Source organism: Leuresthes tenuis, unplaced genomic scaffold (assembly GCF_036924035.1).
Source record: "Leuresthes tenuis unplaced genomic scaffold, fLeuTen1.0.hap1 SCAF_17, whole genome shotgun sequence".
Classification (NCBI taxonomy): domain Eukaryota; kingdom Metazoa; phylum Chordata; class Actinopteri; order Atheriniformes; family Atherinopsidae; genus Leuresthes; species Leuresthes tenuis.
In genome coordinates this window covers 16,077,353-16,092,076 of record NW_027325371.1, presented here as the reverse complement: position 1 = coordinate 16,092,076, position 14,724 = coordinate 16,077,353, and the positions used below count along the sequence as shown (strand labels likewise).

Here is a 14,724-nt window from a genome sequence, read left to right as displayed (position 1 = left end):
GTTCTGAGCTCTAAACCTGGCACTGAAAAACCTCTGTGACCCTAACAGCTGAGGCAAAGGACTCCACACCATATCATTCGTTTGCTCTGTGTATCGACACTAAAAACCCACAGTCGAACATCGGCATGGCGTCTACAGGATGTTATGCTTATAATGAAGACAGGAATACGGTTGCTGGTACACGTAATATTTCCATAATCACTTATTACAACAAGACACATAAAATATTACATTTGAGAACAATTAGGAGAGTCCATTTCATAGCACTTCATGACAATTTCTTATTGCACTGTGCTCGAGTGCTTTAAGAGGCCCTCGCTGACAAGGAAGCAGAGAAATATGGATCATTTGCATCTTACTTACTGACACGGTGAACATTAAATATTGGACAGTTGAGTGTTTTGCTGGAGTCGTGTCAGTTTTATAAAGTTGTTTACGCAGGAGTTAGTACTGTACAGGGAAACACTTGTTACAAGACATGATAAAAAAATAGAGTGTGAGAGCTACCAAAGTTTTTATGGTTCACCAAAGATCCTTTTGGTCACTAAGAAACAGTGATAATGTGATATCATCCTCATAATGTTTCTGTTCAGGAATAGTTCCAGTGTCACGCAACAAGGGTTAGTAGCAGCAGCGAAGGCTCCTGTGGACTTCTCTTGGTCGCTCTCGGGGGGGGGGGGTTTAAGATTGGTCCTGTGTTCTTTGGTTCCAACGTCATTTTCTACAACTCATGAGGAGTCTGAGGGATGGGAGGCAGCTTCAAGGGCTCCGTCCTCCATGATTTCCTTGACTTGTTCCAGACTCTCCGCCTGCCGAATCAACTCCAGCTTCACCTGAAGATGGAGAGTGACACTTCCTAATGAAGAATCTAGCGATTTAATTTGTTTCTGCAGACGATAACAGACTCCTCTGGTGAAGCTGAACACAGTGTCTTACTGTACCTGCAGCGACTGGGAGAGCTGGACAAAGTCTCTCTGTACGGCCTGGCTGGTGTCGACCTGAGAGCGCAGGCTGATCACTTGGCTACGCAGCTCCAGACACTGTTGGTGCAGAGCTGCCTGGGGGACAAAGAGCCAACATTATATTAACTGATATGAACAGCAGAAAACAGATGTTAAATCCCCTGTTTGTTTGGCGTGAACATGATCAACAGCATCAAATAAGACACGAGGACACATTTAGATATTAACACTTTTACAAATCAGTTGTGGCTTATCGGCTAAAAAGAACCTGCTGCTGTTCCTCCTTCGTAAGTCACACCTGCCAGACTGAAGGGGGCTCAGTTCTGCACCTTGTGTGCTTACTTTCATCAGGCCGGCATTGCAGACTCAGCTGAGTGGCTAGAGCTGGTTAGAGTTAATGCTTTCCCCTTAAGCGCAGCTGGATGTTCTTATTCATAAACACACAAAGTTTAGTGAAATCCGCAACTGATACGAATCAAAGAGTGAAGGCATGAAAGTTGCCCAGCTGTAACTCGAGAGCAGCGACACGCAACTGCTAAAATTAACTTAAAAAATGACTCATCGTCACCCTCAATTATCCCCGTAACGGGTAAGATGGATTAGATCGCTGATATGAGGTCAATATGATAACCAACAAATGTTTTTGCTGTGCATTCTGCTCAGAGGCGCTTCCCTGATGCACCATGCCGAAACTCTATGGATGCTCATGGAATCACGCTCTCAGCGCACGATGCTCTTGATGTGAACCTGTTGTCTCACACACACACACACACACACACACAGCCCATTTCGCCTGTTACTACTTCCTTTGCCAGCTCAGAGGTGTAAAAACAGCAGATCAACACCCCTCCCCCATTGCCGCCTCAGTATTTTCACACAAGATGCCGATGTGCTCATCTGAACGTCAGTCTAAATAACCACACAAGGGACTGACACAAACAACTGGGAAACAATCAACAGTTTAGAACAAGGTTTAACGAAGAAAGCAAACTAGATTTACTTTGTCGCTGCTGACGGCTTTGTTGGTGCTCTGTACATGAGTGAGCGCCACCCGCAGGGCCTCCAGCTCAGTGCGGCAGGCCAGCAGCTCAGCCTGCAGCTGGTCCTTCTGAGCCTGGATCCTCTCTGTCTCCGTCCTCAGAGTGGAAAGCTGCACTGTGCACACCATCACAAAACAAAGCTCCTTGAATTTACTTTACACGACTGATCCCAGCACACTCTACATAGTTTAAAGGACATTTACAGAAGTAAAGGACATTTACAATTTATCAGCAGTTTTCTAAGCTTGCTCATCTATTTCATCAGCTATGATATCACTGTACTTACCAAAGAGGGGACAATTTTTAAAGGTTGAATAACTCTGATTGATACCCTACACCAACCAGAAGACTTACTAATTGGCTTAACAGTCTAATAATAAAGTATGAGTTGTTCACTCACCCTCTAAAACTTCTGATGGCGTAATTGCAAGCGGGATCAGCCAATAGGCAAGAGGGGGAACAAAGGAACAGTTTCAGCGTCAAGACAGTCGGCACAGATAATTCCACACAGATCAAAATAATCCACCGACCGTTCTCCTCCGTCCGAGTGTCCAGCTGCTCCCTCAAGTTGACAATCTCAATACGAAGGCGCTCCTCACAATGCGCCCCCTGCAGGATTGAGTCAAAAAGTTAATTCCCTCTGAAGCCACAGGCGCACAGCTGTGCAGGAATGAGGCGCTCCTGGCACAACGGCCTTTTCTGCACGACTCATAAAAGCTATCCAAGCAAAAACAGCACAGCATCACCTGCTACGTAGTCCGTAGCTAAAGCGAACAAAAGATCACCTATGATCTAAAGATGAAGTTATTTTACGTCTGGCAAAATGAAATTTCACAAAAATATCAATCTGGACAAGTGTGAAAGTCAGTAGAGGAGAGGCTTGATCTTATATCCCGCTGTTCAAACAACTTCCAGAGAGAAAGACAAGAAGTAGCACTTCTTCACAAAGAGGAAATCAAAACACACAAACAAGCTGCTCGCAGGTTTCTGTTCTCTTTACAGTAGCATGTAAAAGCCACAAGTTGTTTGGTGCACAATGTGAACTCTTTCACCATCTGTACTGAAGCCCTACGTGGGAATGGATTTTAGACCCGTGACCTGTGGGTGACCTGTGGGTGACCTGTGGGTGACCTGTGGGTGACCTGTGGGGGAGATATACTGCAAATGGAAAAGCTAAAGCGGCAACTGTACATGCAGCGATGCTGGGAATGATGAGCTGGTGTCCGGCACATCCTCCTCGACCTCTTCCCCTTTCAGTCTGGACAGTTCACTGCACATCTTCCGCTGAGAAAGGGACAACTCTGCCTGCAAAAAAAAAGACAAAACCTCATGCTACTCCTCTGACTTGAACAAAGTGAAAACATTCATGCAAAGCAGACAAATCTAAGAGGAAATTCTGGAAACTTGTTGGCACTGTTGGCTTTAGTCACTGTGGGATGACTGAATGAGTCACTGTACAAATTGATTCCACGCATGACATTATATTTGTAAATGCTGTGTTATTATCTATGTTTTTGGCTGACTAAAGTAAAAACCAATCCGCGTGTTTCCAGCTTGTTTTTGCTTTCTCGAGTTCGTTGAAACGATCAAAAACAGGCTAATGCTGCATAGTTAGAGCAAGCACCTGTAACTGTAAGCATCATCTGGTCTGGATCTGTAACCACAGCCACCCAACAGCAAATCCACAAATCGTTAATCAACTCAGTCTGTAGTCTGTTTAATCTGTGACAATTACATACGTTTGTGTTGACCAAAATGTCTTCTTTCATCACATCACTCACCAGTCGGCTCTGGACTGCAGTCTGCGATAGGCTAAAGGATTTCTGCAAATCCTGCAGGAGGGCCTCTGAAGTCTGGACCTGAGACTGGAGCACTGACACCTGACCACACACAAACGCATCAACATGTGAGTAAGTCTGGAGAACATCGCCTCAGAGGACGTGTATTCAGAGCGGTGTCGTCCACCTGTTTGTGTGTGTGGCTGGTCTGCGTATCCAGTTCGTTTTCCAGCTCCTCCTTCTCAGCCTGCAGCCGACTCACTTCCCCTCGCAGCTCCGACAGCTGCTCAACACACCACCATTTTATCACAAAGCAAAGTCCACAGGGACACTTTAGATTAGACCAAAAAGCTCAGAGAATGAAAACTGCACAGTTTGACGTGTACAGATGCCAGTGTCTGTAACTGCTTTTTCTTTGATATGGAAGCAGAGTAGATTAAGTGGTATAAAAGGTTTAAATCCCTACCTGTGCATTGAGTGCATCCCAGTCGCTGTGCGTGACAAGCCGGTGTCCGGCTGGCGGCAGATAAATAGCTTCAGGCACCAGAGTTCCTGTGGAGACCAGCGAGTCGGTGTCCTCCTGAGCGAGGAGTTTTCTGGGCAGAGAAGGTGTGTCTAAGGAGAAGGAGGACAACGAGGCCGAGTCACCGTGCTGGAGCGAGTAGTACGCCTCAGTCGAAAGTGGGGCTCCTTCTCCTTCCGCCGCCACCTCCAGCTCCGCTGCCTGACTCTGTCCTCTGTAAGGCGACGTTGCCTCGTCCTCTGCCACGCTGTTGTTCATCGATATCTGGGATTCATTAGCGGAGACCTCGGCCTCCACCCTGCCCTTTCTGCCGCCGATCTAACAGGCGCAAGCAACAAGAGACGGGGTTGAACATATCGACCAAAATATAAAATTGGGAGAGAAACTGAGAGAAAGAAAAACAGTTGGGCACTGACCACGGTATGCCCGCTGCTTCTCCTCCAGTCCACAGGCTGAGACTGAAGAACAGCTATCCTGGCCTCATACTGTGCTGCCGTCTCTGAAAAATATAACAGGGTGATAGAATAACGATGAGACCGTTCATCCCAAGCTCTGATTCACATACAGCGTCAACTGTCATGCCAAGGTTTGGCCTGAGGATCACGAACAAACATTACAAAACTCTACAACTTTTCATTTCTAAGTTTGAAAGTAAGCCAAGGCAAGTTTATTTATAGAGCACAATTTGTACACAAGGCAATTCAAAGTGCTATAAGTACTATAAATATCAAAGCTTGCTACAGTTTAGATAAATGAGGGGTTTCTCACTTGCAATTAGAAAGGCACGTGCACTTATGGCAAGTAAGGTAAGAGTAGAATTATGAGGGTTTTTCATGTTACATTCAATAAGCACTTAGTGAATAGAAAGGGTTTTCACATAGCAATGAAAGTCACATTTTAATTGTACTTTTTCTTTGATGCTTATAAAAACATGCCAGCTCAGAACATATGCGACTTCAGTGAAAAACAGCCAACGTCCCTCAGAATGTCTCACTTGTAACTGGTCACCTTTCGCTTTTAAGCCCCATGTTTTAGTGAAAAATCCTTAAAAATCTTTTCACTCTCCTTCAAACTGTAACCAATACTTATTCATATGTGATATATATATACGCAAGCATGTATGCTCGTATTTAGCTCCTGTGTTTGCCCAAAAATTGGAGTCTACCAGCAACTACCTGCAAAGCCCTGTGGACAATAACTGAGCAATATAAAGTGTCCGAAGGTATAGATGGGACACATGAGGCCAAATTCAAACTGTCCACAGACTGATTTCTTTCTCAGGACAAAAAAAAAACTAGCAAAGAAACCCCGTTTAGTGTGTAAACCTGCGCAAATGCTGATATAGCACAACTGAATGCGAGCGCCAAATAGACACAAACACTGACCTCTGAGAGCCTCCTGCAGAGACTGGATCTCTTGATCACATTGTTTCTGCAGCTCTGTGAGTTCCTCCTGTTTGCTCATCTCACAGATCGTCGCCACGCCCTGCCAGTGTTCGATCTGAGCCTGGCACTCGGCTAGCTGGGCCCGCAGGCTCGCCGCTGAAAACAACAAACAGGTTGCCGTGCTTTTCCTTCATTATGCTCTTTCAATGACATTTGCTCCGTTGGTGCGTAGTAATGCAACAAGTGTTAACACCCCTGCTAATTCTCCAAAATGGTGATGCACTATTACTGTTTTTTGTTTTTTTTTGTGACTTAAAAAGAAAACTGCAATTATGAGGTGTGCAACAGGTCTGATGTTTTAAACTTCATGGTAAAGCTCAAAGAGTTTCCTGTAAGCAACCTCAAAATCTCAAAATGAGGCTAATTGATGCCTGCAGAGCAGCTAAGGCTATAAAAAGACACCAAAGTGATTCTAGGCTGCAATTTCCACTGTCACGGTTGTCATAAAGGCAAACTGTAGAAGTTTTACAAAAAACTTTTAGATAAATCTGCATACCCTAAGGACAGAAAGGGAAATCAACACTCCCTTCCCTTATGAAAGTCTAGCAAGTAAATCATATCTTTAGTTTGCTTATTCATCTGACCAGCGACCCAAACCTTAAAGACATGCAGTTAAGGAAAAGGATCCTGAGAACAGCTGGTGGTGATCTTCACATTCTCAATAAGCTTACTCTCTCACACACACAGTGTGCCACAGTTTTACTTTTGCTATCACTAAAAAATACTGCTTACATCAGCATGTCTAAGGGCCTTTACAGCACACTTACACAAGTCCAAGCCCATGAGGTGACAATGGAGACATTTATGTTTATGTTTATATTTTTTAGGACCCATTCTTTACTTTTCTACAATGAAAAGTTTCAATGAAATGTGCATTTGTTTGGCAGGAAAAGGCCGAGATGGTACAAGAAAACAAACAAAAAAAAACAAAAAAAACACTGAAACCCATAAGATATGATGAACTGTAATTTCCCAGCTTGGGATCAATAAAGTATTTATCTAATCTATCTATCATTGCACTTTCCCAACAGGAGAGAGTCGCTGACATGTTTATGCATCAATAATAAGGTTTCAGTAACAGTATTCAATGGTCTTTTATGGATACTTTCGGTTTCATTTACAAGCAGCGCGTCTACATGTGATATAGACAGTATGTCAACATTTCTGCTGTTGTTTGGGCGTCAATAAAAGCGTTAAGTACCACTTTTTAATGTTATAGACTGCCACACCAGTAACTGATGGACTTAATTGGAGAGCTACGATAAAGTAGAAGTGACTCCTAATGATTGAATGTGAAATGACAGCTAAACAGCTTTAAATCTCACTTTGTTATAGAGATGCTCCATGGAGCCTGTGTGTACACTAAGTTAGCGTTGGCGTGTTAGCTAGCGGCTAGCAGCGTCAGTTCATTTCTGCGGTCAACGATGCTAACAGGCCGTTTATCTTCTACCGGCGACGCCATAACTCCAACAGGTTCCACCGAACACAAGCAACAAGTTAGCGACAGTCGCAACAAAAGAAAACCCAGCCTGTAAAGTTGTCGCTGTCCGCCTCACGGCGAGTTATAAAGCAGATTAAAGTTTAAGCTGCTGTGTTTTTACTACCTGTGTCTTCATTCTTCGAGCTCATCCTCTCGTCCGATAGCTCCATCTGAGGCAAGGGGCACGCGCGGTGAAATAAAAACAACTCTCAAAAGTCGTGAAAACTCGTTTCAGTCATCTTCTGAAAGCACAAGAGATAGGGGTGGATATCATCCGCACAGTGTCAACTTCAGGAAACAACTTTCCCCGGTCTAAGCCTGCGGAAAACACGTCAACCTCCTTCCTGTTCACAAATACCAGCAGAGCCTTAGAAACCCGACAGCCTTGTTTCGGAGACGCAGAGCTTATCGGGCATCAAACTTGTTAGAATTAGCACAGGACAGAAACTCTGAGTAAAGGTCAACATTCCCTTTACATTTTGTTGACGCACTGAAATAAAAGGTTTTTAAATGGCGTGTTGGCTATGTCAAGAAAAATCCATTTTTGTCTTTAGGCTTAAATGTGGAAATAAGATGCAATGAAATGTGCTCATTTGCATAACTGACCCACAGACAGTGTAGCGGAACAAAAAAACTGAATCCTGTGCGGTATTATGTTTCAACCCGTTTTTTTTAAATGCTGGTTAACATCACAAGTGGGCCTCTTTGCCCTGGAGATTATGTATCCTAAAAAGGTGCTTCTGCAATAGCATTTACCACTTTTGGTCGTCTTTTTCTTACTTTATTTCCTCAAAATGTGGACTAGAAATTGATTTCAGCACTGGGGTTATGGGGCAATTTATTTAAGACAAAACCTGTCAAGCTCCTTCAAAACTGGATGATTTTGGCTGGTGTACAGTCAGTCTTCAAGTCATATCTTCCATTTTCAGTTGGGCTTTGACAGGCATTTCAATGTTTCCCCTTAAACCACTTCACTGATGATCGAGTTGAATGCTTAGAGTTATTTTCATGCTTGAATGGTATTATCTCCATGACAGTCCTAATGTTCTGGAAGATGGAAACAATTTGTAACATTTCAGCCTTTTTTGGAGAACCCTGACATTTAATTTGTAATAGTTTTCTTTTTTAACTATGTATAGTTATATCTATAATGTGACCATATTTTATATAAATAAAGGTTGGTGTAATTATAAGGATCACTTATAGTTTACTTTAAATAAGGATACCCTCTGCTGGAGAAATACTAGTATTGTAAAGGAGTCTTGTTTGTTGGTAATGAGGCCATTTTACATTTCTGTTCCCATGACAATTCTTGAATTTTCATTTCGACTGTCAGTGTTCAGAATGATTGAAGGTGACCATGCCAACACAGACAGGGAGAGTCTCAGTGAAACCATCTTTCTCTTTTAGATTTACTTGCATTTCATCGACTGCCTTACACTAAGATTTTGGCCAGCATCAAAGTAGTTTGCGGAGGCGCTGCTGAAGAAGAGCAGGAACTCTTACATACTTCAGTTTTAAGGGTGTTCAGATGGGACAGAGCCCCAGTCTTCAACCGACATGAATATCACCTGCCCAGCGACTTCAGCCGGTCGGTGACTGTGCTACTTTTCCTGCGTCGCCCCTCCATTGAAGCATGCACTTTTAAAGCACCCCGTTTCCTCAAAACTCATCAAGAAAAAGCCTCTTCATTTTCTATATTGAATAATTTTTTTTTCCTTTAATCAGCTGTAAATAAAACACGGTCACAATGTATAGAGAAAATACAAAACGTTCATTCTCTAGCAACAGTTTCAACTGCTCTGCTCCCAATCATCACAGCAGGATCTGTGCAGATAACTGAATACTCTAAACAGAAGCTAATCCAAAGACATTCATGTGTACTGGATCGATACAAAACCGTTTCTATATGATAAGAAGTCAAAACAGGGTATAAAATGCTGGTGAAGGTCCTCAAAAACTGTAACGTGTACAAAGTGACTCGCAAATCAGTGCTATATGTTGTTATAAATAGTTTGGATCCTCTTCCACGTCTTAAAGTGGTACACACCTGGATTTCTTTGAGCGGAGCAGAGGCACAGGATACAAGTATGGAAGATACTCAAAGTAAATATGTGATCAACAAGCCTATCCCATCTGCAAATAGGGATTTTTCGTGGTTCGTACAGAGGTGACATCGTCTAACAGGTAAACAGGTTTTATGGCACTCAAAGCATCAGATCTTGGTTGCACCTTGTAACAGAAATAAAGATGCATGATTGCGTAGTCCGAGTTACACGGAATGTGTGAAACCTTGGCAAAGAAAGTATTAAATTTGGTCCAAAGTTATTGCCTTCGCACACATCTTTACAGGTCCATGTCCTGATCGCTGACACTCTGGCGTAGATACTCCTCATAGAGCTTTTTCTACAGGGAGAGAAGTAGACCGTTAAACACCAAGAGTTTATTTACCGCCGGGACCGTTTCAGAGTGAGTCACGGACGCTACCTTTTTGGACTTCACCACCTCCTGAACGTACTCCAGCTTCTCCTGCAGTTGCCGTTTCTGTTTGCCTGATAGAGTCGACCGAGTTCTGCAAAAAGTTGAAGGGGAAATCCAAGAGATCAATTCCATTTGTATCTAACTTACAATGCACTGCTCTTTTGATGAACTTCAGCTCACAGGAACTTTGAGCGGCTTTCAACTTGCAACCCTTGATTTTGTATATCGTGCACTTTAATTTGCGTTTAGAGTCATTCTTTCCAACTCGTACTTTTTTCACAAATGACATGATATTTACTTCCATGATTTCTTCCCAGGAACATCAACCCTGAGCTTCACGGTCGGACAAAAGTTCTTTTTATTATATTCTGGACCTTATTTCACTCAAAAACCTCTTTTCTCAAACTCTTTGCTCTGTGAAGTCGAAATATTCCATTTCAACTTTAACAGTTTGCAGGACCCGCATCCAAAATGCTTCAGGATTTTGATTTGCATTTCCAGTAAGCCTAAAAGAGGATCTCTCAGGAGATTAGCTTAGCTGCCGCGACTGTTGCTGCAAACGGCCATTTCTTAATTGCCATTTCTAAATTGTGAACCATGGAGCATCTACCTTAAAAAATTTCGTCCGTAGCCTGCTGACCAGCTGCTTAGAAAAGCTGATGGCTGTGCATTGTTGAGACAAAGAATAAAACTTGAAATTTGTACCGTGATGATTAGAAACAAGCCACAGCCCACGCTAGGAACTGAAGGTCTGAGACCTTAGCAAAAGTTAGCGCTCAACCCCCCCCCCCCCCCCCCCCCCCCCCCTTATAACAATAATACACCATTAGTGCTAAACAAGTTCAAAAGTGTGCTTGATCTTTAACTTTATGCCTTTTGGAGAACAAAAGCTGTAACCCAACTAAGATGGTAAAACAGGAAAATGCAGACTGATAAAATAAAGAACAAAATAAAAGTCCATTTGGGTTAGAGAGTAAGCAAGGACAGAGTTAAAAAAATGAAAACAGTGACCTGAACAGTGCAGTACCAACACACTAAATGTTCTGATGGCACTGAGGTCTCGTACCTGAAGGAGAAGCGCGCGATGATGAGCAGCAGGAAGGAGAGAAGGACCAGTCCAGCACAGCTGTAAAGCTGCTGCTCCCCCGACAGGGAGTCAAATACTCTCACAATGGGTTTCTGTCCAATACAAGAGCAGCCATGACTGCACTTTACTTCCTCTCAAGTACAATTTGCAATGATACGACAGAGCAGTGAAAGACACTCACCAGGTAGAGTGAGAGCGCCTCGGTCCCCTGGTGGCCCAGAGCCACCTCCAGGAGATCCTTGGACAAAGCACCCAGCACCAGCAAGGCCAGCAGAGCCAGAGGGACACAGAAACCCAAGAGAGTCAGGAAGCAGCTCTTACAGCGCGCACGTCGGTTCTCCACACTGGTCTGTCTGCGAGACCAAAGAGTCAGGGTTACACTCGGAAGGCCTCACTGACTGATGCTCTTATATGTCTTTATTACAGTCATGCTCTGCAGCAGGCCACAGTCAGCTGAAATGAACAAGACTCAATGAAAACCGTTTTACAAACACAAATCTCTCAGAGGAAATAAGCGGTGTTTCCAGTTCAGAGTCCCAAATAATCCAAGCCTTTATACCCACACACCTCCTCAGCACAGAGCAAGAAAGAAATGGACCTATTGTTCTCTTTGTGGGACAAATGGGAACTGACATTTACCCTCGCATAAATCCCACTGAATCCATGAGCAGAACTCAACGGAATGGGACAGCACTGCAGCATGAATTAGAATGAAGGCATGTGTGTTTCACCTGTCACTGCTGAGCGTCTCTGTGATGGCTTCACTGATGAGCTCACAGTCCCTCTCCAGAGAGTTGAGGGTATTCTGTACTGTCTGGTTGATAGTTTTCTCGATGGTACGGCAAGTCTCCTCAATTTGGTTGATGCAGCGACTGGGCTGAAGACAAGAACACAAAGAAAAAGCTGAATAAATACCACCGACTTCATATTAATGTACAGAACCTGGGGAGAGCCGGAGGTATAGGACTATAAAACTCAAGTCATCTGGAACTCATGAGATATCAACTCTTACCTTGCTTGGATTAGAGATGTAGATGGTGGGCATGTCAAAACCACACTTGTTGAGTCCAGGCCGCTTGCAGAGCTCCTGGACAATCTGCATCATCACTCTCTGAAAGAGCCAGTCACCAAACGTAAATGAGTCAGAAAGAGACTGCAGGGAAGTCTTTCCTTTCAAGCAGTGAATGCCCATCTGCTTACGGGAAACATTTCTATACTTGTACACAACAATCAATCGGTGCACTTTCTGTTCAGTGCAAAAAAGGCACAACTGCACTGCTGGCACGGGTTCACAAGGAGACAACGCACGCTTTCAGTTAGCAAACGTACACTCTGCTGCGTTTACCTGTCTGTCCGACTCGCCCCCTGCTTCATCAGCCTTGCTCAGGTAAAAGCGCAGCCGGTCGCCGTGTTTTTCATTCAGGCTCTCGACAATGTTGAGGGTGCGCTTGCACAGAGCCTGACCCATGGGATCAAAGAAGACCATGATAAGATCACACAGATCACCTGAAAGGGACAGTGAGAAGAGTCATTATTTACCACCTACAAATATTTACAAAGATCAAACTGCTTAAACGTATTCCCATCACATTATACTGCAAAGTGATGAATTATTAAGCTATGGCATTACGCTTTTGACTGATTTGGTTTAGTTTAGGGTTTTAAATTTCTTCTCATTTAGACAGAATTCAATAAACATCTGCCACAAAGCCTTAAAACGAACCTCCCATTTGACATAACATGAACAGCTGAGAGGAAAGCATGGAAACCTACCGAGGTATAGAATAACCTCGTCCACGTCAAAAGGATACTTCATATCACCGTCCACCAAGCCTGGAGAGTCTACAAATGTCACCAGACTGAACCGTTTCTGCCGCGATGTGCAGATCTCTGTGCTCAGGTACTCTGAAACACCTGGAAAACAATTCAGTGGGGGGCAGAGATTATCAGATTTGGGTTTCAACAGCGATTAGGATAATACACTCCAAAATGTCAGAGCCAAACAATCATCATGTTTTGACAAAGAGAATAATTTAGAGACGAGCTGCACGCTCTGGTAAGATCACCATTACATTGAGATTACTTCACATAGCAAATACTGGTTTACTGCTTTGTTATGGATTAAAATATCATCCGTTAACCCTTTAAGAAAAGCACTCACCTTTAAACGCTTGCAGAGGCTTGAAATGTGGATAAAGATGAAAGGTGGCGTTTCCCTAGAGACAGAAAAAACAAATAAAAGATTGTCAGAGATGGTGGGTAAAGCAGATGTCAACTACTCCAGAGAGCTCTTCACGGTTCACTTGATCTCTACAATGAGGCTTGACTTGGAGGGAAAGCAGCTGGCTGCTGTGATGGCTTAAAATAAAAAAATAAAAAGGCCTCTGTTGGGATTAACACAAGCATAAATTAAATGTCTGTGTTTGCTTCTGGACTATCGATGCTGATATCAAAAAGACAATGCACTGTTGCACTCACTGTGAGAGATTCTCTCTTGCGTCCACTTGTAATAAAGCTGAAGCCCTGCGTCTCAATAGCCACTCCAGTGCGCTGGATGTGCTCCTCCACATACCTGTAGTAAGTAGAGAGACAGCTGAGCAATCAAAAGAGGAAAGAAACCTACCATCTTTTGATGGTTGCTTAGTCATTTTTCCAGTGTTGTATACTGAGGGATTCAGACCCATTAAGATGGACGGGTTTAGGTTTAGCACAGGGTCTTCTACGATAACATGGTGGCTGCATTGCTTGCCATTTTCTTTCCTTTCTCTTCAGTAGCCTACAGAACCTTACCAGTTGATGAAGGAGCTCTTCCCTGCAGAGTGGTTGCCCATGAGCATCACTGTGATTTTTTTCCTGGGTGGCAGCAACTTCACACCGACAGATTCGGCGACCGTAATCAACCCTGTTAAAACAATACATCTCTATCGTCACAAGTTTCTCTTTTTAAACTGGGACTTCGGTGTAAAAAGAAATGGAGTCTGTATTGATGAAGAAAAACTGGGGCCCCATCAGTGTGCTGTGGTTGCACCTGCAGCGGATGGAGGAAGAGTGGGTTTTCTTTGCACCTCTTAATAACTTATTTACTCTTCAGTTTTGGATGAGGGATGGACATGTTTGTTTTTCCTATCTTTTTTCTTTTCTTTATAGGACCAAGCATTCCAAGCGACCCACCCGGCGTAGATATACACATATTTCAAGCTGAACACACACCGTAAGTTTCAAGTTACATCAGCAAACGCTGCTGCTGACTCATCACTAATAAGCATGTTATAAAGTCTGCCGACGCAGTGCATGCAGATGGGCAATATAAATGGCATACGCTTTAATAAATGCAACGTCAGCCAAAGCTCAAATCCTTATTAGCAAACTTAGCTAACGCTTAGCCCCCCCTCCCCTCGTCCTGCGTCCCCCACAAGGTTAGTAGGTTAGCTAGCTAACCACTGGTCGACAGAAGACTAGCTATCTTAACAGTACTTTCAGTTATGTTTTTATTCATTTTACGAGGGACCACCCGAGTCAGCCAACTCACCACTGTCGGGATCCGTGTACAACTGATGAATATCCCGCAAAATGCGCTCATCACAGGACACACCACCAGCTATCGAGTCGGCATTAGCGGCACTTCGGTTCTTGATTTTTCCCGACATGGTTGCACAGTGAGTGGGTCAAAGTGTCAGTATAACTCTGTTAGACCCTCCTGAAGTACTACACAAGCGCAGCCGGTTAGCCAATTTGAATCACACCGGTTCACTGAAACCCCGGGTTGAGACGTATGTCAGCCACGTCGTCAGCTTGGGCGGCTTCTGCTGCACGGGCTTCTGGGAAACGTAGTTCGTCCGTTGAAAATCGCCTCCCTTAATAGTGGAGCTAGAAATGACTGAGGAACATGGTTTTCTGATAATACTTTGAATTCAGCGAATTGCTAATT

At 43.7% G+C, this 14,724-nt stretch overlaps 2 protein-coding genes across 3 annotated transcripts; both read right to left on the bottom strand.

Annotated features, from left to right (window-relative positions):
* Positions 1–171: 171 nt before the first annotated feature.
* On the bottom strand, positions 172–7,619 carry rabep2 (rabaptin, RAB GTPase binding effector protein 2). 2 transcript variants are annotated; one of them, XM_072368634.1, is made up of 12 exons: positions 7,353–7,619; positions 5,689–5,844; positions 4,720–4,802; positions 4,247–4,621; positions 3,968–4,063; positions 3,784–3,882; positions 3,194–3,307; positions 2,533–2,611; positions 2,403–2,414; positions 1,963–2,117; positions 942–1,058; positions 172–833 (listed from the first exon to the last, which is right to left on the bottom strand). In XM_072368634.1, the coding sequence occupies exons 1-12, from the start codon at positions 7,396–7,398 to the stop codon at positions 729–731; spliced, it is 1,437 nt and encodes a 478-aa protein (XP_072224735.1). In that variant the 5' UTR covers positions 7,399–7,619; the 3' UTR covers positions 172–728. The 2 variants fall into 2 exon arrangements, with proteins under 2 accessions (XP_072224735.1, XP_072224736.1); XM_072368635.1 differs by lacking the exon at positions 2,403–2,414 and having other exon boundaries at positions 7,353–7,618.
* A 1,296-nt stretch (positions 7,620–8,915) lies between these two features.
* LOC140273684 (uncharacterized) lies at positions 8,916–14,588 on the bottom strand. Its single transcript, XM_072369327.1, has 12 exons — positions 14,326–14,588; positions 13,587–13,698; positions 13,275–13,368; positions 12,958–13,012; positions 12,570–12,710; positions 12,142–12,302; positions 11,809–11,907; positions 11,528–11,673; positions 10,978–11,149; positions 10,776–10,888; positions 9,716–9,800; positions 8,916–9,634 (listed from the first exon to the last, which is right to left on the bottom strand). The coding sequence occupies exons 1-12, from the start codon at positions 14,441–14,443 to the stop codon at positions 9,575–9,577; spliced, it is 1,356 nt and encodes a 451-aa protein (XP_072225428.1). The 5' UTR covers positions 14,444–14,588; the 3' UTR covers positions 8,916–9,574.
* Positions 14,589–14,724: the final 136 nt, after the last annotated feature.